This window comes from Monodon monoceros, unplaced genomic scaffold (genome assembly GCF_005190385.1).
Source record: "Monodon monoceros isolate NGI ecotype Baffin Bay Population unplaced genomic scaffold, NGI_Narwhal_1 Super_Scaffold_2, whole genome shotgun sequence".
Classification (NCBI taxonomy): Eukaryota; Metazoa; Chordata; class Mammalia; order Artiodactyla; family Monodontidae; genus Monodon; species Monodon monoceros.
In genome coordinates this window covers 98284164-98311029 of record NW_021703776.1, presented here as the reverse complement: position 1 = coordinate 98311029, position 26866 = coordinate 98284164, and the positions used below count along the sequence as shown (strand labels likewise).

At 49.6% G+C, this 26866-nt stretch overlaps 1 protein-coding gene across 2 annotated transcripts in view; it reads left to right on the top strand.

Annotated features, from left to right (window-relative positions):
- ZNF777 (zinc finger protein 777) overlaps window positions 1-26130 on the top strand; it is a 26945-nt gene extending 815 nt beyond the window's left edge. The window contains exons 1-6 of one of the 2 annotated variants that reach the window (XM_029234157.1): window positions 103-210; window positions 4193-5053; window positions 6067-6193; window positions 8233-8346; window positions 20972-21223; window positions 24607-26130. In XM_029234157.1, coding sequence (XP_029089990.1) covers window positions 4208-5053; window positions 6067-6193; window positions 8233-8346; window positions 20972-21223; window positions 24607-25763 — 2496 coding nt within the window. In that variant the 5' untranslated portion in view covers window positions 103-210; window positions 4193-4207 and the 3' untranslated portion in view covers window positions 25764-26130. Of the gene's footprint in view, window positions 1-102; window positions 211-4192; window positions 5054-6066; window positions 6194-8232; window positions 8347-20971; window positions 21224-24606 lie in introns of those variants that run through there. The other variant, XM_029234158.1, reaches the window with a different exon arrangement.
- Window positions 26131-26866: the final 736 nt, after the last annotated feature.

The following is a 26866-nucleotide window of genomic DNA, read 5'->3' as shown; positions in this document are numbered from 1 at the left end:
GGGGCGCGCGGAGAGCCCAGGGGCCGGCCTGCGTGGGGCCGCGCGGCGGCGGCGGCGGCGGCGACTCCGGCCCGGGCCGGACAGCACAGGGCCATGGCCGAGGCGGCCCCGGCTCCGGTGAGGGCGGCCCGCGCGCGCACGGACGCGCGGACTCGGGGCCCTGGGGACGGCCTGCGCGTCCCGGGCTCGGCGGCCCGGCCTGGGGTCTCGGTAAGGGACAGAAACGCCGCGACGTGGGGGCGGGGGAACCGGAGGTCTCGCGCGCCCCTGCTAGGTGGGGGCGGGGGCTACGCGCGGGGAGCCGTCCGCCGTCCGGGCGCGGCTGAGGGGACGCTCGTGGCCTGGCACGCACGCGGGCCCGGAGGCGGGCTCCCGGGCGGCGCGCCTCGTTCTCTGCGGAGCCGGCGCTGCGTCCGTCGGGGTTGCCGCCGCACGTTTTCCGCAGAGCTCGGCCGCGCCGAGACTCTCGCGGCCGGAGCGCGGCGCTGACGCGGCTCTCCCCATTTCGCAGAGCGGAGACACTGAGGCACGGACACCTGGCGGCGACCGGCCTTCCCTGCCCCAAGGTCACGTAGCGAGTCAACCATGGCTCGGCGCCCGCGTCCGCAAAAATGCCTGCCTCCGAGCCGGGGGCCTGGACGGGGAGGGGGCGGCCTCCCCTGGGGTTGGGGCCGGGGCCGGCGCTCGGGTGACGCGGCCCGTCGGGGGGGGAGGTGACGGCCGTTTGGGAGGCTGGGCAGTGCCCAGCCGAGCGTCCCCGGTGTGAGGAGCAGGTGACCCTCGGGCTCGGGCGCCTCGGCCTCCAGTCTCTGCGTCCGGGGGACCCGGTCGAATTCTGGGTGTCCGGACGGATGGGGTCTGGGGAGCAAGCTACTAAGGGTTTGGGGGCTGGTTTGCCTCTTCAGTGGACCATTCTTAAAAATCAGTCTCAAAGTCTCCCCTCAGACCTGCTCTTTGAGATGCAGTAGCCGTGTTGTGAGGAGGATTGCTGCATGGGGGGCAGTGCCCTGAGCCTCAGTTTCCTGTTGTGTGCAGGAAGGGGTCGGGATATAGGGCTTTCTAAAGAGCCTCTCAGGTCTTACAAAAAATGATCATAATAATAAGAATGATAATGATAATATGAATAATAAAACTCTTGGGAAAATAAAATAAAATGATTTTTAAATGCTTAGGTCTCCAGGACCCTAGAATGGTAGGTATATAATTCTGGGTGAACCACACTGGGTCATACAAGACAGTGGCACGGCTTTCTTTATAAGTCAGGTGTGATTATGTATTTTTCTGCCAATGAATGAATCCTGGAGACCCCATCCTCTTAGGATACATGGGGTAGGGAAGGTGGGTTAAATCCTGTGAAATGAGAACCAGAAGAATTCTCCCCCTGCCCCCAAGAGTTTGCGAATGCAGGCTTATTAATCTCACATTTTATATTTACAGCTCCATTCCTCTCTTCGGCCATTTCTTTCTGCTTAGGGTGGTATCAGGCCACAGGTTTACTGGGACTGGTGAAATTACAGCAAGGGGCTTTTATTGGGGGGTGGCGGAGGGGATGTGCTCCTGTGGCCCCTCATTGCTCTACAGTCCTCCAAATCCAGAAATGGACAGAGACGGTCTAATAATAGAGAGCAAAGAACTGGTATTTTCCTTTGAGCTCTGAGTAGACTAGGTAGTAAAGATGTCTTGCGCGAATGGCTTAATTTACTGTCCTGAAGCTTCTCTTCGTTGTTTCAGTTAACCCCCTGTATTACTCAGGGGGACTAACTTGGCCCCTGGGGATTTCCCCTTCCTCCTCCTAGTTGTAGGCAAATACCCTAATCCCCCTGTGAGGACAGGGCCATACGTGTGCCTATTGTGTTGCATTATGCTCGTCCCTTTCCCTGTGTCTGAGGCTCCTATCCCAGAGGGTCGTCCAGCCTTGCCCTCGCCTGTGCAGAGTTGAGAGGTGGCTTAGCTGTCCACAAGCCTTCAGTTTCAGGGCTCTGTGATTCCCTTGAGAGTGCTCGCAGGATTTGGCGTACGTGCCCATGTGTGTTTTTTGAGGGGGAGAATCCATAGTTTTCATCAGCTTTTCAAAGGGGTCCCTGACCCCAGCATTAGATGGAAACGTCTACGGGCAGGACCTTCCCACAGGTCTTTGTTTAATCTCCAAGACTCCGAATCTTAGAGGTAAAGAGGATTCAGAACACATACTGACCAGCTGTCTCATCTGACAGATGAGGCCTAGAGGCGACCTACAGTGTAGGCGGAAGCCCAGGCTCTGGAGCCAGACTGCTGTGTGACGTTGGGCCAGTTACTTGGCCTCTCCAAGCCTCCACAACTTCCTGTGCTAAGTGTGGATAAGAATTCTAGTGGTCCCTGTTTATAGGGTTTTGTGGAGAGTAAATTAGATAACCCTTTAAAACACAGTTCATGGCATATAAATGCCAGAGAGTTGTCAGGGCTGACTAATTAGCCCTAAAATCTGGTTCCCTGCAAAGCTATTGGGTCGTACCACCTCAGAAACCTTTTGCCTGAACAAGGCCTTAAATCTTCCATCCTTGTCTTAAAAGCGTGATGCTGTCTCAGTTAAGCTACACATAAGTGTATGAATGAACAAGTGAAAGAAAGAAAGCAACAGAAGGTATAAATAGGTTTAGATGAGTCTTTGATAGATGACTCAAGGCACTTCATTATTAACTCTAATAATTTCTTTGTAACCCAGTCATCTATACTATTCGTCCAGTAGACATTTGTTGGGCACATGCTGTATTTCAGAGTGGACACCAGGAATATGCTAATTTTCAAACGAAGAAAAGGGAAATTTCAGTTACTTTAAAGCCCACTTCTATATGGCACACAGTAATCGGCCATTCAGCAGATTCATCGAAGGAAGGGTATGAGGGAATGGACAAACATTGATATAGAAGAAATTCTGTTCAGTTCCAATAAACATACTGACATTCTGGATAGATAGATACAGAGCTGGTCACTCAGAAGACCTTGGCTTCACTTCTTTGATGACACAAGCATTCCCTGAACATGGACATGGCAAAGTGGGGAATGGGGAGAGTGTGAATAATTGAAATCCCCTTCAAGTAATTGAAGGACTCGGTCTTTATTCTGGTTCTGGTCCCCACCAACCTTGACACAGCTCTCAGAACTGGTTGACTTCAGCTTTGCTTCTGGTCCTCCCAGGCCTCCTTTCCTCCTCTTTCCCCAGCTCACGAGCCATGGGGAGGACTCTGGATGGCCAGGGTCCACCTACCCGCCGGGGACCATCAGCCCTGTGAACCTTGGCTCCCTCAGGAGAGTCTGAATGACCACTCCCACACCTGTCTCAGTGTCTGTCTGTCTTCTCTGTGTGTAGCAGGAGCCAGCCTGAATGCACGGTAGCCCGTTCAGCCTCTCCAGCAGGGGCTGGGTCCATTGAACGTGCCTCAAAGGCAAACCTCTACCATATCAACCCTTTGAGAAATGTTATTAAGTCAACAGTGCAGATTTTATCAAGGAGTCTGGGAAGCTTAAGGTACTTGTGTGTCATCGCTGTTGGACAAAGTGAGGGAAAGAACATAGGCACCACGACTGCCTGATAATATAAGTAGAAGCGGTGGGGCTGGATGTCAAGTTCACCTTCGGGGTAAGTGCCTTGACAGAACCAGCCCCAGCTTGCTGGCAGTCTTAGGCTAGCCTGGCATTGGCAAAATTCTGCTCTATTGTTTTTCAAAGTTTTATTCTATTTAACGCTCAATTCTCGAAGAACTCAGTGAGGCAGCAGCTGGGTCAGGTATTAATGACCCTTATTTGATGGCTGAGGACGCTGAGAACAGAGGAGTTGAATAATTGGGCCGGGGCAACCTGGGCAGCATTGGTGTAGACAGGACTGAAAGCCAAGTGTTCTGATTCAAGGCCAGTATCCTTTCTCCTCTCCACACCACTACTCACGAGATGACACCTGTGCAGTGTATGTTGTGAAAAAGGAGATGGCTCTGTAGAAGCAGAAGGTGGCATAACCATCTTTTATTTGTTGTTATTAGCAGTTGTCATTGATGTGTAGATCAATGCTAGGGTCTCAAGAAGAGATTCATGTCCATGGACCGATATTCTTATTGCTGCGAAGCCTGAAGCCCTTTTAATGTAGGTGCTTATTTTGGGGGATTTATGCGCCAGCTGGAGACTCTGGCCTTCAGTCCTGTCCTTTCTTTCTGGAACACAGGTCCAGCAGCTGGACATGGAGACCCAACGCTCCTCACCTCTGTCATTCCCCAACGTTGTGCAAGAGGAAGCCCCGCGTCAGGCCCCTGCCGGGCTCCCTCGAGAAACTCTGTTCCAATCCCACGTTCTTCCCCCCAAAGAAGTTCCTTCTCTGTCTCCCGCCATTCCCCGGCAAGGCTCCCTACCCCAGACTCCCAGCGCTCCCAAGCAACAGACTTCTGGCCGAATGCCGCATGTGCTCCAGAAGGGACCCTCACTCCTGTATCCTGCCGCTTCCGAGCAAGAGACTCAGATCCAGGGCCCCCTGACTTCCCAAGAAGAGGCCCCGTATCTACCCCCAGCTGCTGCTGAACCAGAGATCTCACTTCTCTCCCACTCCACCCATCATCAAGAAGCCCCACTCCACTCCCCCGAAGTTCCCGAGAGAGACCCCTTGACCCTTTCCCCCACAGTTCCCGAGACTGATGTGGACCCCCTGCTCCAGAGCCCGGTTTCCCAAAAGGACACCCCCTTCCAGATCTCTTCTGCGGCCCAGAAGGACACACCACTCCCAACGGCGGAGATCACCCGCTTGGCCGTGTGGGCTGCCGTCCAAGCGGTGGAGAGGAAACTGGAGGCCCAAGCCATGCGGCTCCTGACCCTGGAGGGCAGGACTGGGACAAATGAGAAGAAGATAGCCGACTGTGAGAAGACGGCCGTGGAGTTTGCAAACCACCTGGAGAGCAAATGGGTTGTGCTGGGGACCCTGCTGCAGGAGTACGGGCTGCTGCAGAGGCGGCTGGAGAACATGGAGAACCTGCTGAAGAACAGAAACTTCTGGATCCTGCGGCTGCCCCCGGGCAGCAATGGAGAAGTTCCCAAGGTAACTTTATCCCAACCGGGGCTTCCCGAGGAGTGACCAGGACTGGAATGTGTTTTAGGAATTTAATATCGAAGAAAGGGAAAGCCATGGTTAAGAAGAAAATATGATGATACCTAGTCACCAACTTCACATTGCTGACAACAGGATGCAGCAAAACCAAATGATTTCTCCTGTTGATAAAAGCATAGGCTATAGATTAGAGAGACGACCTAGTGATGGGGGCTGTCAGTGTAGAGGGCGTTCAGTCTGTGATGTTTGAGGATAAAAGGCAAATTGAAGGCCAAGTGGTCGAGCTGTGGACAAGTGTGAACCTGTGTAGTTCCCCGTGGAGGTGGAGGGAGGACTTGGTGAAATGTTACAGGGTGGCATCCTGCTCAGCATTTTTATCAGTAAACTCATAAATCACGTTAACGCCAGTAAAAATGCGATTTCCAGAGGTATCCTAAAAAACAGAGGATGGTTAGACTTTAGTATTGTTTCCCAGAGGAAAGCACTTAAATGTGAACTGGTTTCCTTCCTGTTCTTTTATGCTGCGGCCCCTTTTCACAGCCTCATGGAGGGAAAACGCGTGGACCGTGTTGCCTAGGCCAGCGCTTTGTAGATTGTATTGTGTACACGAATCACCTGGGGGTCTTCCTAAATGCTGAATCTGAATTAGTGAGTCTCGAGTGGGGCCTGAGAGGCTGCATGTCTAGCATTCCCCAGTGGTGCCATTGCTGCTGGTCTGCAGACCACACTTTACAGCAGCAAGGACTGTCCTGTTAGAGAGGAAAAGGACCAGACATCACGGGGCCCCGACTCTCTCGGGCCAGGACAGTGTCTGAAGCCTCCTGATTTCTAGAGAGGTCCTTGGTGAAAACCCACAGCTCGGCCTCTGGGCCTTTCCCACTCCAGTCCTAAGAGTTTTGAAACAGGCCCAGGGGGCCAGAGCCATTGGCAACCTTCAGATGTGGCAGCTGAGGGCCCGTGATGCCTTCCCGTTGGTCCGAGCTGAGCTTGTTGTGTGGTTTCAGGTCCCTGTGACGTTTGACGACGTGGCCGTCCATTTCTCGGAGCAGGAGTGGGGGAACCTGTCCGAGTGGCAGAAGGAGCTGTACAAGAACGTGATGCGGGGCAACTACGAGTCTCTGGTTTCCATGGGTAAGGAGACGGCTTCGCTGCCCGCGGCTTCCCGCCTGCTAGCTGGGGGTTCCTTAGGAGCCCCGGGAGCTCTGAACTCCCAGAGACAATTTTCGAGAGCACAGCAAATGAGAGCAGACACCCATATACCCACATACCTCAGCACAGCACAGATCAGCACAGCTCGTAAGCAGAGACCCCCCTCTACCCGCGGGGGCCGGGGGACAGACTCAGACGTCAGCAGTCTCTCACCTTTATATTGTTTTCCCCATGGCCCCTATATACGTATATATACATACATACATATATATCTATCTACCTTGAAATTAGTTTGTCCAGCAAACTATTATTAAGCCGAGTGTGAGGTGCTTTATGAGAATGACATTTAATCCTCACACCTTGCCCGTGTGGAAGCTAGGACAGGTGTCAGCCCTCCTGATAGACCGCCTAGGTGGCTGAACACTGTCGTCGATTGAGAGCTTACGTCCCGCTCGTGCGGAGACGAGGTACGACCCGGGGAGTAAATGGTCGTCCTAGGTCCCTGCCAGGGAGTTGAGATTTCACTGGGATCTCTCATACCCCACAGTCGGTGGAGTCTTGTTGTTTTCACTAATGAGAGTATTTGAGGATGAGGACCTGGGAAAACAGGCTTTAGTTTTATATGTTTCCTTTTCTCTGATATGGGGAACGCTTTGGGCACAAAAAAAATTAGAAAAACATTAAATAAGTTGTTGTATAGAAAATCCGATCCTTGCTGGAATTGTTAATTTTATACATATATACCTCTCCATGGGGTAACTTTTTGTTTTTTCTGTTCTTTTTAAAGTATATACATAATTGTGGAAATGGAACAATTTAGATTTGTAAAATAAAGAGCAATCCCCACCCCCAGCCAGCACCGCTCCCCAGAGGTAACCACCGTGAACCCTTGGGCCGATATTGTTTCTCATCATTTTGCTGCACTCGTGCACATGCGGTTTGTGGTTTGCACAAATAGGATCCTTCACTTATTTTACCTAACAGTAGTCAGAGACAGCTTTCCACGTCAGCGCGGAGGCCTGCTCGAAAGACAGTGCAGCGTTCCCGATGAACCGTCGGGCTGTTGATACAGAACTATTGGCGAGCAGCAGCCTGAGTCCCTCTTCTCACTGCCACAGAGGGTTGCAATCAGCATCTCTATTTGTGCTCTTCCGCGAGTATTTCAGCGGGATGGATTCCAGGAGGTGGGTTTGCGGAGGAAAGAGGGTGCTCGTTTACAGTGTCACGGGCACTTCCACGGGCCCTACCCAGGGCTGTGTATGTTCACGTAACAGAGTGTGACAACGCCATCTCCACACCCTGGCCGGAACTGAGGTTCTCCTATCGTAAAGATTTGTCTTTTCTGATGGTGAAAAATGACGCCTCATTATTGTAACATGTATCCCTTTGATGATTAGGGAGCTTGTGCATCTTTTAATATGTTTATTGGCCATTTGCATATTTTCTACGAATTACCCATTCATATCTTTGATTTTTTATTTTACTAACTGTAGAGGCTCTTTATATATAATTACGGACATTAATCCTTTGCCTTATTTTTTACAAATGTGTGTGTGTGATACTATTTCCTCCAAGTTTCTTTATCTTTTAAATTTATTTCCAAAGAACTTTAAACTTTTTGTAATGTAAAAAAAAAAACCTATCAGTGTTTTGTTTCATGGCTTCTATATTTTATCAAGATCAGTTTTTTAATTTATAAAATTTCAAATATCTTCTCCCTTTGTCATGAAAACCTGAGCTGGCATTGGCCACCTGTGAGCCACAGATGACCAGTTTCCATCAGTGGGCAAGTGGCGCCCCACAGCTGGTGCCGCTGGGAGGACCCAGGGCGCGGTTAACACGCGCGCACACGCTCTGTGTGCCCCGGGGAGAAGGGCTGGAAACTTGGCCCTTCCTTCTGCAGCATTGCCGGCCTTGGGTAGGGCAGCTGCTCCCGATGTCCCACTCACACAGGTGACATCTTTGTAGCATCCAGTGCGAACTCACCCCATAGGATATCTTCTTTGCTTCCTCCTGCGCAGACTATGCAATTTCCAAACCAGACCTCATGTCTCAGATGGAGCGCGGGGAGAGGCCAGCCATGCAGGAGCAAGAGGACTCAGAAGAGGGTGAGGCGCCTGCAGACCCCAGTGCCGGTGAGTGGCTGCCAGGCGGCGCGGGCTGTTACACAACCCACCGTAGGCCCCGGTGGGCTGTGTTAGCAGGCTGCGTGCCTCAGGGAAGCCTGCAGGTGCTGGGACCTGCCTGGGGCCTCCTTGATCGCCAGTGGCCCTAGCGGCTGAGCTAGGAATGCCGTTGCGGTCATTGTCTCGGGGAGCTTTTGACGCGACCAAGCGTCACCTCACTCTTTGCGGGAAACAGAACCAAAACTGGCAGAAAGGCGTTCCCTTGTCGGGATGCTGGTGCAGGTGAGCCTCGAGCCCCCAGAGGAGGGCCACATCCCTGGTCCTGTGGCCGGTGCGTGGAAGGACAGGGACAGACACGGACTTTACCTGAAGCATCCTCCAGTGTATGGGGTGGGGTCCAGACGAGGCAGTGAGGCGAGGCGGTGGAGAAGCGCAGGCCGGCCTGGCCGCGGGCTCGGTTGCAGACGCCAGTGTCGGGCTGCCGGCGCTTGAACCCCGGCTTCTCTGCGTCCTCGCCCTGTGGTTTTTGTTACTCGGCCTTTTGGAGGCCCGCTTTCTCATCCGTGAAACAAAACTGGTACTGATAGCCAGGGCTTGGTGTGCTGACCGGCAGGTTCCAGTGGCCCAGGACACGCCAGCTGCTGTGTCCGTCTGCGTGGGGAGCCATCCCTTCCCCAGCGGCCGCTCAGCAGCCCTCACACTTGCACGGCAGTGCTTTCGGGGTGTGGTTCGTTCTTTGGAATTGCCCTTGGCCTTGCATCACTTCCCTTGAAGGTCTTCCGTAGGAGGAGATCCTTGTCCTTTGTAGCCAGGTGTCATGGGTGATCCTGTCTTTTGAAAAAGGAGGATAATCTAGCAGGAGAACTCACTGGGGCCAACAGCCAGGTCTTGTATGAAGTAATGTCATTGACTCTGGCACCAGGAGGAGGTCCAGAATCACGTGCAGGCATGTCGGCCCCATGGAGTGAGAGCAGAGGTAACTTCCAGAAGAGGCAGGACCCTGAGGAAAAATAAGTGCTGGTGTGTTTCAGAGAAACCCTAAGCCATCATCACTCTCTAGAGATTTGTCTGGAGATTTAAGTGGAGGGAAGAGGCAGATCCTGAATTCATTCTGGCAGACAAAAAAGATGGATTTAAAAGTAGATGAGGTGAGGGGCTTCCCTGGTGGCGCAGTGGCTGAGAGTCTGCCTGCCGATGCAGGGGACACGGGTTCGTGCCCCGGTCCGGGAGGATCCCACGTGAGCCGTGGCCCCTGGGCCTGCACGTCCGGAGCCTGTGCTCCGCAACGGGAGAGGCCACAACAGTGAGGGGCCTGCGTACCGCAAAAAAAAAAAAAAAAAAGTAGATGAGGTGAGAGTGGGTGTCGTGGGACAGGGTGTGGCACAGGGCAGAGTGATCTTTTGTTTGGAGGGAAACAAGTCTGTATGTGAAAGGTTTGAGTGGCCGCATCCAAAAACAGGTGTCAGTGGCAACGGAGAGATTCAAAGGAGAAGAAATCAGAAAGAGGGCTTGGGAGGCAAAGAATGAGAAAGGGGAGGGGTGGTTTGTGGTAAAAATCCTAGAACCCATCCGATGTCCCCGTGGAGTTTTGTGGTCCGGGCACTGTTTTGTAGCATCTTCTTAGAAGGGCTGGGATGGGAACGTGGACCCCTTCCTCTGTCTGCTTGTTCACACTCTCATCACAGGTGGGCCTCCCACAAAGTGGGGCCAGAATTGAGAGCAAATAACTCCAACCCCCTCGGCCCCAGGCGGGGTTCGTTCTGGCACAGGCGCGTCTAAGGCCGGAGCTTCTGTGGGCAGCGGCGGCCTCACAGAGGCTGCCTTGTGTGGCTGGAATGTGCCATTTGTTCCACTAACCGTCTCAGCCACTAGGAGCCTTGACTAGAGGGAGGACAGGCGAGGGATGAGAACCACTGCCCCATGGGCCAGCTGTAAACTCGCACTTCTGTGTGTGTGCAAGGCCCTGGCCTCGGGGTAGCAGGGTTGTCCTGTGAGTCTGCAGTTATCAGAGCCAGTGGTCACCTGTCATTCGTGTGTCCTCCCCCTTAGAAGAGTGACCACAAGGCCAGCCCTGGGCCAGACCCAAAGGGTGATACCAATTGAGAATTTTCATGGTTCCAAAGACACCAAACATGACAATTTTGTGAACTGGCTGAGTAAATGCATTCAATAAACTAGTATTTATGGTTGGGATCCCTAAGGGCAAGGAGACCTGAAGGTGACTCAGATAGCGACCCTGCTCTCAAAATCCTCCAAGCCGGAGCTCCCATTCATGGCTCTTTAAGGGCGAATAGGAGGCCTGGGGAAGCCAGGGACCATTGTCACCTAACAAATTAGCAGAATAAAACAAACAAGCCAGAAGCCATGGCTGAAATCCAAGTTCTCATACAGTGTACATAGTTTCAGTCTTTTTAAAAAGCAATTTGATATTTTCTGGTCTTCAAATATGTTTTAAATATTTAAAATGTTCATTTACTTAACCTAATAATTTCCTTTCTGAGAGTCTATAGCCTAGAAAAGAATCCAAAAATATGGATTAAGATGTACAAATATTATATTACATTATGATAGACGGTTATACAGCCACTAAAATCACACGTGAAGAGTTTTTACACCATATTTTCACTTGTATGTTTATTATTAAGTTCATCTAATATTTTTTGTACCGGGTACTATGTCAAGAGACTGATGTTAACAAACTAAACACCCCACATATGTAAAAATACAGCCAGCCACTGTGACAGTGCTGTGGAGACAGGCATCCAGGGCTCTGGGACACACAGCAGCAAAGGCCTTACTGAGACCAGGTGCTCAGCAAAGGCCTCGGAGGAGGTGGGATTTTTAGTGGAAGCACAAGTGGGAGTTCCCGTTACTCGGAAGAGAACTCCTCAGAGGGAGGAAAGACTGGAAGCGAGGGGGCTCTCTTTGTAGCCCAGGTAGGAGGCTTGGCATAGCCCAGGGAGCACCGTGGGTATTTGCAAGGTGTATTTTGGCGTCGGTGGCTGGCGGATGTCGAATATGAGGAGAGGGGTTCCCGCGGATGAGTCTAGGTCATGACGTGAGTGAGAGGGTAGGTGGGGGACGACAAGAGGTTCCAACCCAGAGAAACGACAGGAACGCGTTAGGTGTGAGGTCCCAGGACATGTCAAGGAGGTGGTGTTGAGAAAGCAGCTGAATAAAGGAGCCTGGAGCTCACAGAAGAGCCCTGAGCTAGTGACAGACGTGTGGGCCTTGGTAGCGTGGACGGGATCAGCTTTCCCAGCCTGGATGGGAGAAGAGAAAGAGCACAGCCTGTGCCCTTGGCTTGGAGCCCTGACTGTTAGAGTAGATTTGGAGAGTTGGAATATATGGGTCTGGGTGGAGCCCAGGTGTTAGTTTTGTTTGTTTTTAAGCTTCCAAGATGATTCTCATGTGCAGCCAGGGTTGAAAACCACTGCTGTAGGATTTGGAAAAAGGAGGAGGAACCAGAAGAAGCAAAGGAAACAGGAGTGGCCAGAAAGGTAGCAAGAAATCAGGGTGGTGCATTGTTGGGTTCTGGAAGGAGGGAGCGTGGTTAACAGTGTTGAATTCTGCAGTGTGGTTTAGTTAGGCAAAGACTGTGCGAAGTGTCCATTGGATTTGCAGATTGGCAGCATCAGTGACCTTAGCAAGAAAGAGAAACGTTGGCGGCACAGTTGAGGTGGAAGCCTGTGAGTGGGTTGAGGAGTGGATGGGAGGCGAGGAAGTGGAGATTGTTCCAGTGTAGCTGTGGGTGGGGAAGAGAAACGCTGGCGGGCTGGGCAGCGTGGGGACTCTTGTTTGCTTAAGATGGGGATTGCCGAAGTCTGTTTGACATGTTGACAGGAATGAGCTAGTCGATACGGGAAGTTAATGGTATAGAAGTGGATAATGTAGGGACTTCCCTGGCGGTCCAGCAGTTAGGACTCCGCACTCTCACTGCCGAGGGCCCAGGTTCGATCCCTGGTCGGGGAACTAAGATTCCTAAGAAGTGAGAGTATATTACTTCTCATTCAGTAAAAATAAGTTTTTTAAAAAACAACGCATGAAGAAAGACTCCAAGTTTAAGGTGGCAGATTGACCGTGTGTTTACTCCCACCTCCCCAAGTCCTTCTAAAACGAGAGCGAAGGGACTTTTTTTAAAAGGAACGGACAAGGAGACAACGGCAGCTAAGTTTTGGAAGGCTGAGAGCAGATGGCTGGGTGATCGCTGATTGAGAAAGCAGAATCCAAAATTGGTGTTAGGGAAGAAACCCAGTTTGCACTCCACCCCCATCCCTGCTCAAGACTCGGGAACTAGCGGTACCAGAGGTTCCAGGTGTCTTTGGAAATGGGGGTAAGGGTGAAGCTAAAAACAGAACATTGGTAGGTGGTAGGTGACCAAGGCTTATTCTCTGGAGATGGTGAACAACAGGGTTTCTGGACGTGGACACCAGGCGTGATTGGGGTGGGTGCCATGTTGAAAACAAGGGAATGAGTGAAGCTTGACAGAGATGTTGAGATCTCTAGCCTTCTTCCCTAACCTGAATCCCAAAATGATGCTCACATCCAAGATTAAACCCTCAGAGCAGGATATTGGAAGAGTCTTATCTGGAGATGCTTGGGGCCAGCCCAAGAGATTTCCCAGGGAGATGATCTAGCTAAACAATCCTGCTGGGAAACCGAGCCCTACCTGAATGCACCAAACTTGCAATTCTCTTTTGACTATTCAACTTTTAATATAAATGGACAACCAAGAACCACAAGGCATTTGGGAAGAGCCTCTAATATACAGAGACAAAGGGGACAAAAAGCAGAAAAAATAAATTTCAAGGAAACAGAGACCATACGGGGTGGGGGGGGGGGATATATGTTTAAATACTTATATATAGTTATACATTTAAAATATACATTTTTTTCATATTCCTTAGAGAGATAAAAGAAGTGAATGTATCCATGACAAAAGTATAATGCTTATCTAAAAAAAATAGAAAGGAACTCTTAGAAATTAAAAATATAATAATGCAAATTAAAAACTCAGTAGCAGTGTTAGAAAATAAAGTTGAATACACAGCCCAGAAAATAGAGCAAAAAGACAAAAAAGAAAATAGGGAGACAATAAGAAAAGTAAAGGATGGAAGTCTAATGTCCAGATAATAGAAATATCGGGATAAAAAATAGCAAAAACAGGGAGAAGGGAATTAGAGATGAAAAACTTCAGGAAAAATTCCCAGCGCTTAAAGACAGCTTTCCAGATCGAAGAGCCCGCCAACTGTCCAGAACAGTGGATGAAAATTGACCCAGCCTTAAATACTTCAGCAAGAAATTTCAGAGCAACTGAGGACCCAGGAGATCTGACAAACTTCTCGGAGAAAGACCAGGTTCATACAAAGGAACAAGAATTAGAATGGCATTGGACTTTTCAACAGTATTGGAAGCTACAAGACCGTAGGATAATTCCTTTAAAATTCTTTAAATTTTAAAATTGGAAAATATTTTCCAACATTCTAGAATTTGATATCTAGACAGACTAATCTAATTAAATATGAGAGTGAAATCGAGATACTGAGATGTTCAAGGTCTGCCATGCGCCCTTTCTCAAGCTGGGGCAGGTACTTTGCCAAATGAGGAAGTAAACCAAGAAAGAGGTGTAAGGAGCTCCAGCACAAGAGAGGGGAAGGAATCCCTGGGGTGCTGCCGAAGGGGATCCCCAAAAGACAGCTGTGGATCTGGAGGCACCAGTCCACACTGGAGCGTACCAGAGGTTCCAGAAAATTTTTCTTCGAGTAGGTAAAACCGAGGGAATCCCCATTATGTTTGGATGATCTGAGAGGAGAGTTATAGAGCAGGGTGGGGGGAGACATTGGAGCTGACTTAGTGGTAATTAATAGTAAGCTAAGCAAAAGAAAAGAAAACTAGCTCCAGGGGAAGCAAAAAGGTTTACAGGCATAGAAGAGTACTTATAGTATGCTACATGGTTCAATTTTTTTTTTTTTTTTTTTCTGCGGTACGCGGGCCTCCCACTGCTGCAGCCTCTCCCGGCGCGGAGCACAGGCTCCGGACGCGCAGGCCCAGCGGCCATGGCCCACGGGCCCAGCTGCTCTACGGCGTGCGGAATCCTCCCGGACCGGGGCACGAGCCCGCGTCCCCCGCACCGGCAGGCGGACTCCCAACCACTGCGCCACCAGGGAAGCCCTACCTGGTTCAATTTTAAATAGCATTTACATAATCCAATCATGTAAACACCCAACATTAATTCAACCAGAATTACAGGCTGGGAAAAATCAGGGATTTGGAAGAGATGTGCATGGTTGGGGAAGAGATGGTCCTCACCTCCAGCTCTTGGAAGTCAGTAGATTATGCTTAAAATTGAAAACTCAAGGAGTAGCAATGCCATTATGTTATGTAGAGTTATGAATATAAGTGACAAAAGAATCAGCTAGAAGAATTGAAAGTGATTGCCTCTGGGGAGCAGGTTGGGGGGTGGAGGGGAGCTTCTTAAAAATGAGGTTTGAAGAACCCTTCATCCCTCTGGCCTATGTGTACATATAACTTTTTAAAGAAGATTTTAAAAATTAATATACCGAGGTTTAAAAAATCTAACAAAGTGTAGCCATGAAAATGTTGGAAAGCCCATGGCAGCCATCATTTCTGTGCTTTGAGCTGGTGGAGTAAGTTAATGTGGCCACGCTGGTTTTCACTTTCCAATGAAACTCTGAAGTTGCGTCAGTGTAATTCAAAAAGAAAAAATGCAGAGAAAGTGAAAGTCCCATATAATTCTCCCTTAAGAATCAACAGATCGGGGCTTCCCTGGCGGTCCAGTAGTTAGGACTCCACGCTTTCACTGCCCAGGGCCCGGTTCAATCCCTGGTCGGGGAACTAAGATCCCACAGGCTGCACAGTGCAGCCAAAAAAAAAAAAAAAAGAGAAGAGTCAACAGCTTATTCCTTCCAATTTATGTGCGTATAGTCATGCACACACACACACACACACACAGCCTTAATTATATAATACTTTCTCATTGTTAAAAAAATTTCTTCAAACAACATAGAAGTACATTGTTTAGCAACTTGCTTTTTCCAAAAATATATCTTTGACATTTTTACATGTCAAAACATGTAAGTCTCTTTTTTAAATAGCAGACTGTAGTATTCTGTATATTGATATCATACTTTAAACAAACTCCCATTGATATGCATTTACAGTCTTCACAAGTTTCAGTGCTTCATTAAACATCCTTTATAAGTAAATCTTCATGCACTCGTCTGAAACTTATTTAGAAGTAGACTTTCTGGGTCAAAGGATATACCCATTTAAAACTTTAATAGATATTAGCAAATGTCCTTCAAAACAATTGTGCCACTTTACCCACCCTCATCTATACATGAGAAAACCTGTTTCCCCACACCCATGCCAATAGGTGGTATTATCTTTTTATTATTTGCCGGAGTGATGGGTAGAAAAGACAATATTTTGATGTTTTCATGCACTCTGTAAGAGTGATGTTGAGCATATTTTCACGTGTTTATTGGTCACCAGTATGTCTTATTTATGAATTATCCTTTGCCCATTGTTCTTTTGGATTATTCATCTTTTTATTATTGATTTATAAAAGCTTTTTAAATATTAAGGATATTAGCTGTAGTCTGTCTTACGTATGCAAATATGTTTCCAAATTTATGGTTTACCTTTGTGTATATCTGTGATATAGCTGTTTAAAATTTTTGTGTTCCAATTTATTAATTTTAAGTTCCTATGTATTCAGATTTACCAGAAATTTTCTTTATGGTGGGTGGGCTTCATACCAAGTGTAGAAATACTTACGTGGCCTGTTTTATTCAGTAAACATTATGATCACAGGCCATAGACCTATGAGCTTTTCAAAAATCTATAAAAATATTTGAAAGCTGAAATAAGATATTTTTTGCTCCAGAAAATTACAAAATGTAAATAATTAAATGTTTAACTGTGTCTCCCAATATAACATTATACCAGCTTCATTAATTATTAAATTTAGTGTCCACAAACATTTAATACGTTTGAAAACAATTTGTAGGAGAGATTTTTCCCATCTCAGAAGAGTTCTTATGAAGAAATGTGATTACAGAGATTAACAACCAATCACAAATTAAATGTTTCTTATCACCAAACAGTGTCAAGGCAAAGCTACAAAAAATTTTTTCCAAAAAATTTACACCAAAAGATTATAGTTGATATGTGTTGTGCACATTTAATATGTTTGGTGTGACTGACCAGACAGCTTCCAGAAGGAATTTCTGAAGTCCCAGAGGGTCTCAGCGTAGCCTGTTCCTCAGCTCAACGCTGTTTAGGAAAAAAGAAACGAAAGAAAGGAAGGAAGGAAGGAGAGAGGGGAAAAAGCTGTGCTTTTCTCTAATGCTAGTATGATTTCATTATTTATGTCTAAAGTTTTGATTCATCCATAATTTATTTTGAGGTGAGATATGTGAAGATGGTTTTTTTGGTTTTTTCCTTCTAGTCAGGAAGCCAGCTGTCTCCACTTCATTTATCTAAACCTTTTCCCACTGGTTTGAAGTGCTACCTTTGGTCATAAACTATATTCCCACAATGTACGTGTCTTTGATTAATTTTTTTAATGGGAGAACAGATTACTGCTTATGAATGCATTCTGGTTGTCAGAACTCTTTCAGAAGTTGTTTGGGGCAGAGAGACCTTTTTGCTGGGAAACACTGGTTTCCCTGCTGTGTAACAAGCGGGGGAGAGGCACGAAAATGTGTAACCGATGCCCATTTCAAGGGCAAAAGAATTAGATGCCATAGAGAGGGGGAGACGAGTGCTTGGGGGGTCAGAGAAGAGCACGCTCACGATGGGCTAAGAGCGGCCTGGGACGTCTGGTGGAGTGGGGGTCTTGAGGAGAGGTCAGGATGGGAAGGCAGTGGTCTTCGGGCTGCAGTACCCATTCCCCGGGGTACAAGAGACTTTCCGAGAAGGCACAACACAGAGGGCTTTGCGGGTTCAGCTTCCAAGTCTCTGTCCATCTGTTCTCCTTCATAAAGCGTGTCAGTGAGGGTGCTCGACACCTGCGGCCCCTCTAGTGTTGGTCCCATGTCCCATGTCTCCTGCCACTGAGAACAAAAGAGGAGGCACCTCCTGCCCATCCTGCCTTCCTATGGAGTGTTTCTCTGATGTATAAAAAGGCCTCTGGCTCACGAAACAAAGAGACAAGCCAGAATGTTGGGGGACAGAACCAGAAGTACATTGGTGGCTCTGGGGCCTGGATGGCGAATCCTTTTGGAAGTTAGATCGTTTGGAATACTTAGCTTTCGACAAAATTGAAAGAGAACCTAATTAAGTTTGTCAGCTAATAGGTCATTAAAAACAATTTTTGATGATATGTTAACCATGTGCTTTTGCAGTATTTATAATCCAGAAGTTCAAAGAATGGAGTGATGATTCCGTAACAAAGCTCCCACCAGCCCAGCTACAGATCTATGTAAATGAGCTCTCCCAGTGGTTATATTTATAAAAATGAAAGATAGGAGCAGATTTTATTCTGAACGCTGTCTCATTCCAGCAATAAGTATATTCATTCTCAGATAAATGAACTAATCGGGGAAAAAGTGCCCATGCCTCCTTGTAAGAGATACATTTCCTACAGGTTTTTTGTTTCCTATCTTGAATAATTATTTTTCATTCCACAGTAATAATAACTAAGGATGACTTAAGCCAGGCAGACAAGTAACACTTAGAACCCTGTGGTTATTGGAAGTGAAAGCAAAATTAATCTTTCCACTTACATACGCATTTCTGTGCAGTAGATGAGCTAATGAGGAAGGCACCTAAGTATAAAAGTATGTTCTATTAGGCTAAAATTCTGTGGGTAAAGTGGGAATGGAAATAGAAGTCCGTGGTGAAAAGGGATGATCTTAAAACTCCAAGTATCAAAGAAGAACTTGTTCCTGTATTTTTTAAGTGAATAATGGTGGGTTTTAAATTGCTAGGGTTCTTAGATTCCATTGGCAACATTAAATGGCAATGGAAGAGTTTATTTTAAAATATCAATATTTACAGTACTCCAGAAATTACATCCTTAGCAGTGATTGAAGCATTTTGTCTATTTATTCAAAAAGGTGCAAACGGGTACATGGTTTTAAAAACTTATCTTAGGGAGGAGGCAAGCAAAATACCTTCAGGAGTTGTGAAGTCAGGGAAGGTATCTTTCCGACGCTGGAGTCATAGTTGCGGATGTCGTGCGGAGCCCAGAAGAGAGGAGGCCGGAGGAGGGGCACGGGAGGAAGGGGATGCAGGGGGATGACGTCGAGCTGGAGCAGGAGGAAGCCCAGGACCTGAGTGTGGATGACTTTATATTTTTTGTAAGACAGAGAATAGGATGAAGATGTCTTTGGAGAGTCAACTTGGAGGGAAGGTAGGCACGGTCTGCGTGGGAGGCTGTGGGGAGTGCAACCTGGGACATTAGGGCTGCTTTGTATGCGGTCCGCTCCCCAGCCGTTGGGAATCGATTACTTGGCTGATCAGAGAGGAATTAAAGGAATGCCAAGCATCCGAAAGAACCGAGCTTTAGGTCACGTGGCATCAGTTGCTAGCATGACTGGGCGGTCTGCTTTCTGGGCAACGTGGTTCACTTTAGTGTGGGCGGGACAAGTGGATACGGCGAAGGACAGTGAGGGGCTTCGTTCACTGGGTTCCTGGTGCCTTTTCCTTTTTCCACAGCACTTAATCACCTTCTAACATACCATATAATTTATTAACCATGTTTACTGCCTTATGTGAGATGTAGGAGAGCGGGGAGCTATGCTTTGTTCACTGATGTGTCCCACCATTAGAACATGCGTGGCACATAGGTGGTGCTCAATAAATAGCTATTGAATAAACATTCAAAGGATGAATGAATATGTTCATGCATTATATGTTTATAATTTCCTTAATTAACAGTGATTTTCAACCTTTAAGGGGCTTTATGCTAGCACAGCTCTGCCCATATGCAAGAAAATAAAGTTGAACCCCTACCTCACACTATACACAAGATAAAAAGAAATTTCAGGTGGAATAAAGAGCTAAATGTAAAAAAGAAAACAGTAAAAACCTGGGAATAAAATCTAGGAGATCAGATGAACCATCTAGGGCCAGAGGAGACCCTCTTAACTAAGAAAACCCAGGAGCCGGAAGAAAGAGGGACATACTTGACAAGATGAAAACTTTAGGAAAGTTATATGATAAAAGGTAACACAAAGTCAGAGACAAATGATAGACTTGGGGGAAATATTTGAAGTGCCAGTAAGAGAAAATGGGTTATCTTTAATACAGGAATCAAAGGACTCTGACCAATTGACAACAGAGTTCACATAGAATCAACTCTAAAAGGCCAATAAATAAATGATACTCACATTACCCTCGTCAGGGAAGTAGAATTAAAGTATCAGTAAGTTATCACTTTATACCCATCAGACTGAGGAAGATTAAAAAGAGCAGTGGTGTCTTGCCGGCAGGCACGTGGGGAAAAGGGCTGGTGGAAATGTGAATAGTCACAGCCTGTGGAAAAGCAGTCTGATGACATCTGTCAGAATCTAAAATATTTTAAATTTTTTACCCTGCAGTCCCACTCCTGGGACTCTCATAAAAATAAAAGCACTATGTTATGGTCAGAGATATAAACGCATGTTTATGGCAGTGTTGTTCATGGCAAAAGCCTGGCGCAGAAAGTGAACGTTGTCAATAAGGAAATGGTGGAGCACGTTGCTGTATTATCCTCACCGTGGAATACACGCAGCTTTGAAAAGGAACGCATTAGCCCACAGAAATCGGTGTGAGGGGATTTCTACACGCTGTTTGGGTGAGAAAAGCAACATAGAGGGTTATGTATAGGGCAGTTTTATTTTTTTTAAACCTGTAATGGCCAGAAAGGAAAAACATAAATGTAAACGTGCTGTGATAACTCACTACATAAGCACAGAGAAAAGTGTGAGGGCAGTTACGGGGATTACCTGGGAAGGTCGTACCTGTCGAGTGGGGAGTGAGGCAAGTTAAAAGGGGAAAACATACTGCACTAAAGAACAGAAATGTGCGCTAGAATCCTGTTTATCGGAAGTGACGCCTACGTGTGTAACGACATTTGAAATTAACCTACAGATGTACAGACAGATTTGAAAAAAAATGTCAGGGCCATGTGTGTCACCAGATGCTGTTTAACGAAAAGCTAACCCCGCAGCCCCTCTTGTGCCTGTAAACGGGGGCCAGGAAGGGGCTGGGGGCCTCTGATCTGTAGGACACCTGGTGGGGAAGTGTTGAAAAGGTGTGCGGGGAGACCAGACGATTAGCCTTTTCTTTATTCAGCTTGGTTGAGGGGGAGACAGAGAAACTGTTGCCTTTGGCTGACCTAACCTGGGAAAGGGAATTAGGATCTCTTTCTAAAAGAAACCCTTATTTTAAAATTATAGGGGGTCATGGAAACAAACCTGCGTCTCTTTTAACTTGACTGCAGTTCATATTCAAGGCTACACAGTGTCCGTGCCCACTCACTGCCAACTCAGGGTATTTCTTCAGGGTCTCTAAAATAAGAATTTTGGAAATATAAATTCTAGGGCCACAAAGCCCTGGGCAGGTGGAATGAACATGTTCTGGATTCTTTTGCCCTCCCCCCACCCCGCCCCCACCTTCTCAGCTCACGACGGCATCGTGATTAAGATCGAGGTGCAGACCAACGACGAGGGCTCCGAGAGTCTGGAGACGCCGGAGCCCCTGATGGGCCAGGTGGAGGAGCATGGCTTCCAGGACTCGGAGCTGGGGGACCCGTGCGGCGAGCAGCCGGACCTGGACATGCAGGAGCCGGAAAACCCGCTGGAGGCGTCCACAGAGAGCTCAGGCGAGTTCAGTGAGCTCAAGCTGATGCTGGCACAGCAGAGAAACTGCGCGGGTGAGTGGGGGGCTGGTGCCTGTGGGGAAGCTGTGGTCTCCTTTAGAGAGGTACTGTGACACTGAGGGCTCAACAGGTGTGACAGAACCGAGCATGGCCTTAGGTACAGCTTCCCTGCCTCGGGATTTAAAAGCATCCGTCTCCCGGCAAGGAAAGAGGGTGTTAACAGCCAAAGACCAGGGCAGATGAGGACATCAGGGGCTGGCGGAGATCATCTCTCCGGCCCCCTCCCTCTACAGGCAGAGAAGGTCCCACACTAGTGGCAATGCTAGAACTTCCATCTCCCGACGTGTCCTTGGTCATTCCCTTGTCACACTGGAAGCCTCAACTGGCTTGAAGATTTCCACCCTTGAAGAGCACATCTTTGTAAATGGCCGAGGCTGCTTTTTCTGGTAGAATCTAGGCATCATTTTTGTTTAATCGCAAGACCTCAGGGTCACCATTCTGCACATCCTTGCTCCCTGTGAGGACAAGGAAACAGTGAGGAAGCGGCCTTGCAGCAGCACGGCCAGGACATCTTTTGTGGTCAGTTTTCTGATGCTAAACCGTCCTCGCAGGCCTGAGAAAAGCCCTGTCTGATCATCGTGGTGTATTTTTTTAAATACACTACTAGACTTAGCCGCTATTTTATTCAGGAATTTTACCACTATATTCATAAATGAAGTGAACCTGAACGTTTCGGGAATCATCATTAAGATTATACTAGACTTATCAAAGGAACTGGGAAGCTTTTGCTCCTTTTTTCTGTATCCTAAAAATAGTGTGTAAGATAGGAATTCTGCGTGCTCCTTGAAAATTTGGTAGAACCCACTTGGGTTTTGGTTTTCGTATGTTTTGTGTATGTGCAAAAGAGTCATTAGCCAACATATCAGTTACTATATTATTTATACTTAGAAATGTATCCACATCCATTTTATTTAGGTTTTTAAAAGTATTATTTTGATGATTTAAAAAATTTTTTTTTCATTTTATTTTAATCCCTTGCAGTTTGCTTTTTTGCACATAAAATATGGACATTGTTCTTGGTTAAAAGATGTGTACCTGGGCTTCCCTGGTGGCGCATTGGTTGAGAGTCCGCCTGCCGATGCAGGGGACACGGGTTCGTGCCCCGGTCCGGGAGGATCCCACATGCCGCGGAGCGGCTGGGCCCGTGAGCCATGGCTGCTGAGCCTGCGCGTCCGGAGCCTGTGCTCCACGGCGGGAGAGGCCACAACAGTGAGAGGCCCGCGTACCACAAAAAACAAACAAACAAAAAAAGATGTGTACCTAACTGCTTATATTTAAATAATTGCATGATATTCGAGAAATCTTAATATACCATGTTGTCTTTCATTAGAGAATAGTGAAAGACACAAGGCAAACTGTGAGAATTCGTTGAATGGGAGCTTCATAAGAGCAATTCCAGATTGCCCTTTGAACACTCCCATGAATTCTGTTAGTACCATTTAGTAATACTGTAAGATTTTTGTGGGATTTCGAGACCTGAATTTTAGGGCCAACTGTTTCATTCTTATTTCATTAAGAAAAAACAACTTGGAAACTCAAGGAGAGTTTAAATCTTCCAAGGCCCATATTTCCCCCTCTGCCTTTCATAAACAACCCTATTTTCAGGCTAAACACCAGGGCAATGAGTTACCAACCTCTGAAGCTGCTTCCTCCTTCCTGATCTTTTAAGCATCGTGTTCCAGGGATGTTCTGGGTCACTTCCTGCTGAGAGTCCTGACAGGACCGAGGCAGCATTGTCTTACGACGGGAGGCCTGAGCTGGGACTTGGCACACCTGTGTTCTGATTTTAACACGGCCACTTAACTGGGTTCAGAGGAGTAGCTGGAAGTGCTGTGGTCTAGCGGTCACTGACAAACTTGAAGACCTTGGCCAGGTCACGAACACTGCCAGCTTCAGTTTCCTTATCAGTTGAGGGGACAGACTAGCTGGTCCTTAAATTGCAAGCTCTGAAAAGGTCTGACTTTATTTATTTGGAGACATTACTTGACAGTGCCAAGCTCGGATGCCCCAAGTCTGTGAAATGGGGATAATTCTTGCTTGACGTCTCCCATAAGATTTTGTGAACATGAGAGAGCACAGGTGTGAGGCGCTTTGAAAAAGTTCTCATTTGTTTGCTTTTGAGAATTCCGCAGATGCAGACTGTTACAGCATTGCATCTTCCATCTCACAGGTGGACTCAAAAGTGAATGACTTTCTCATGTCACACAAAGTCGCCGACTAAAAACAGAGCTCCCCAATTAAGTGTTTAGGGAGGGCCAGGTGAGTTCAAGGCACCTTAGAAAATTCAAATAGGTGCTGGAGGCCTCTCCTTTTCTCTCGGACTTACATTCTCCAGGGACCCTGTAGAACAGCCAGCATCTTACGTCCTAAAGGGCCAGGCTAGAGGGCGGAGGGCCGGCGGTGGAGGAGGACATCCACCATTTGGGATGTTCGTGGAACACTCACCGCATGTGGGGCATTGCACACCCGAGCTTGTGGCAAAGGCAGAGGAAACCCCCCACCCCAGCTTCAGGGTCAGGGCTGGTAGAGTCTGTGCAGGTGAGTCATCCACCTGTGCAGGTGAGGTGCCCCGTCAGGAGGCGGGGTTCTTAAGTCTCAGGGAGGCGCTCCCGCACGTGCTAGCGGCTCAGGGGGGCCTGAGGGATGCAGGTCGGGATGGTCAAGCAAGGTTTTCAGGAGGAGACAGGATTGGAGCGGGGTGTTAAGTAATGGGCACGATTTGGAGACACAGAGGAGAGTCAGTAAAGGCACCTGAGGAGAACTCTCCAGGTGCGTCCAGGAAAGGAGACCAGCGAGGCTGAGCAGAGTTCAGGGAGGCGAGACTGCAGAGGGGGACGAGGTTGGGAACTTGATGAGTCAAGACCCTTTTGACTCTGGTGGTAGAAAGCCAATTCTCAAGTGGCTTAAGTAAGAAAGGGGTGTTTATCGGCTTGGAGAGTTGGTAGGTCCTCCGGTATGCCAACCTCAGGCGCCCTGGACCCGCTGCCTCTCCGGAGGGTTCTGTGTCTAGGTGCCTTCTTTCCTGCCAGTCCCTGCCCGCCAGCGGTATCAGGCGATGGGCACACGCAGCGCCCGCGTCCCACCACGAGGATGCCATCGTCCCTGCTTCCTCTGCATAAAATTCCAAGGCAGGTCTCCGACTGGCCCAGTTTAGGCCTGGGCTCCTTCCTGAGCCAGGCGCTGCGGCCGGCCCGGCTTCCCTGGGCCGCGGGAGCGGGCAGCTGCGTTTTCCCGAAAGCAGGCCGTGGGGTGGACGATGCCCACGCAGTGCCGCGGGCGAGGGCGAAGCGGGGCTTACCTCCTCCGGGTTAGGGGCGTCAGGCAACACCTAACGGCATCTTGTCTCTCTCTCCCCCCGCCGCGCGTCCCCGGAGCAGAGGGCATCGTGATCAAGACGGAGGAGCAGGACGACGAAGACGACGAGGACGACGAGGACGAGCTGCCGCAGCGCCTGCAGCCCCTCGGGCAGCTGTCCGGGAGGTACGAGGCCGGCATGTACCCGCCGCCCCTGCCCGGGGAGCTGTCCCCCGAGGGCGAGGAGAGCCCCCCGCCGCTGCAGCTGGGGAACCCGGCGGTGAAGAGGCTGGCGCCCCCGTCGCACGGCGAGCGGCACCCGGGCGAGAACCGGGGCGCGGCCAGCCAGCAGCAGCGGAACCGCCGCGGCGAGCGGCCCTTCACGTGCATGGAGTGCGGCAAGAGCTTCCGGCTGAAGATCAACCTCGTCATCCACCAGCGCAACCACATCAAGGAGGGGCCGTACGAGTGCGCCGAGTGCGAGGTCAGCTTTCGGCACAAGCAGCAGCTCACGCTGCACCAGCGCATCCACCGCGTCCGCGGCGGCTACGCCTCCCCCGAGCGCGGGCCCGGCTTCGCCCCCAAGCACGCGCTCAAGCCGCGCCCCAAGTCGCCCAGCTCGGGCAGCGGCGGCGGCGGCCCCAAGCCCTACAAGTGTCCCGAGTGCGACAGCAGCTTCAGCCACAAGTCCAGCCTCACCAAGCACCAGATCACGCACACGGGCGAGCGGCCCTACACGTGCCCCGAGTGCAAGAAGAGCTTCCGCCTGCACATCAGCCTGGTCATTCACCAGCGCGTGCACGCGGGCAAGCACGAGGTCTCCTTCATCTGCAGCCTGTGCGGCAAGAGCTTCAGCCGCCCGTCGCACCTGCTGCGCCACCAGCGGACTCACACGGGCGAGCGGCCCTTCAAGTGCCCCGAGTGCGAGAAGAGCTTCAGCGAGAAGTCCAAGCTCACCAACCACTGCCGCGTGCACTCGCGCGAGCGGCCGCACGCCTGCCCCGAGTGCGGCAAGAGCTTCATCCGCAAGCACCACCTGCTGGAGCACCGGCGCATCCACACGGGCGAGCGGCCCTACCACTGCGCCGAGTGCGGCAAGCGCTTCACGCAGAAGCACCACCTGCTGGAGCACCAGCGCGCGCACACCGGCGAGCGGCCCTACCCCTGCACGCACTGCGCCAAGTGCTTCCGCTACAAGCAGTCGCTCAAGTACCACCTGCGGACCCACACGGGCGAGTGAGCGCGCGGGCCGCCCCGTCGCCCCGCCCGAGCCCGGCGGGCGGGGACGGGGCGCCTCCGAGCCCCTTTGCTGTGAGCCCCCCCTCTCCCTTCGCCCCTCCTCCCAAGGACGCGGGGTAGTGAGACCAGGTCGCTGGCTGCCGCGTTTCCCCGGGGCCCCAGGGGAGGAGCGCGGACCTGGGGAACCCCTTCGGGCTGTTAATTTCCTTGACAATAAAATGGATGAAACCAATCAGCACGGGGGGCGTGATTTGGCCGCCGGCCACTCGGAGGGGCGGGGCGGGGCCACTTAGTAGGGGATAGAACTTTATAATTACATTTTGGATACTGTGGTTCTATTTGATAATAATAGAGTAATTTTTAAAAGACGAGCGTTTCCTGTTTGCCGTTTTTGTTTGGTTTTGAAGGGGCGGGTTTGAGAAGGTGGCCGAGGTACATGTGCCTAGTGTCAGTGGACAGGTTCTGTTGAGTCCTTTTTCTGTGCTCATCCCCCGTGTTGGGTGGTGAAGGGGGCGCAGATCCCGCCGTTAAAAAGACGAAAAGGAGAGGCAGGCCTGAGCAGCCTCACAGGTGAATGAGCCCACGGGAGGGTGGAGCTCCTGGCGCAGATCCTCCCTGCGCCCTGGTGTCGGGAGGACAGTGGGGTTCAGGAGGGAGGAGGGAGAGTGAAAGGTTTGGAAGGCTCTGGGAAGACCCGGCAGCAGAAGCTGGGTGCCTCCCGCAGGCCCAGGAAGCCCTCCTGCCTGGCTTGAAAAGCAGCTGGTGGAGGGGTGGCGTGCCCGCGGTGCAGGGAGGCGTAGGGAAGGGGTGCAGAGGCACCTGGTGCCAATCTTTGGGAAAGGCACCAGTCAGGACACTTCTTATTTGCATGTTGCACGCAAATTACTCTCCTTCGACTTGTTAACTGCATCGGTGCACCCTCATTTTGCTAGGCATTCATTCATTTCCAATCGCCCTCCAGTGGGGCACAGAAAAAGAAACTGTGGGCAAATTACGTTGCCCTCAGAGCGATCTGCTCTTGTTGTCCTGGGCTTGACAGTGACCCAGAGAGGATTCAGGCAGTTCATGGAGGCTAGCGGAGTGCCCGGCTCAGCCATGTGAACT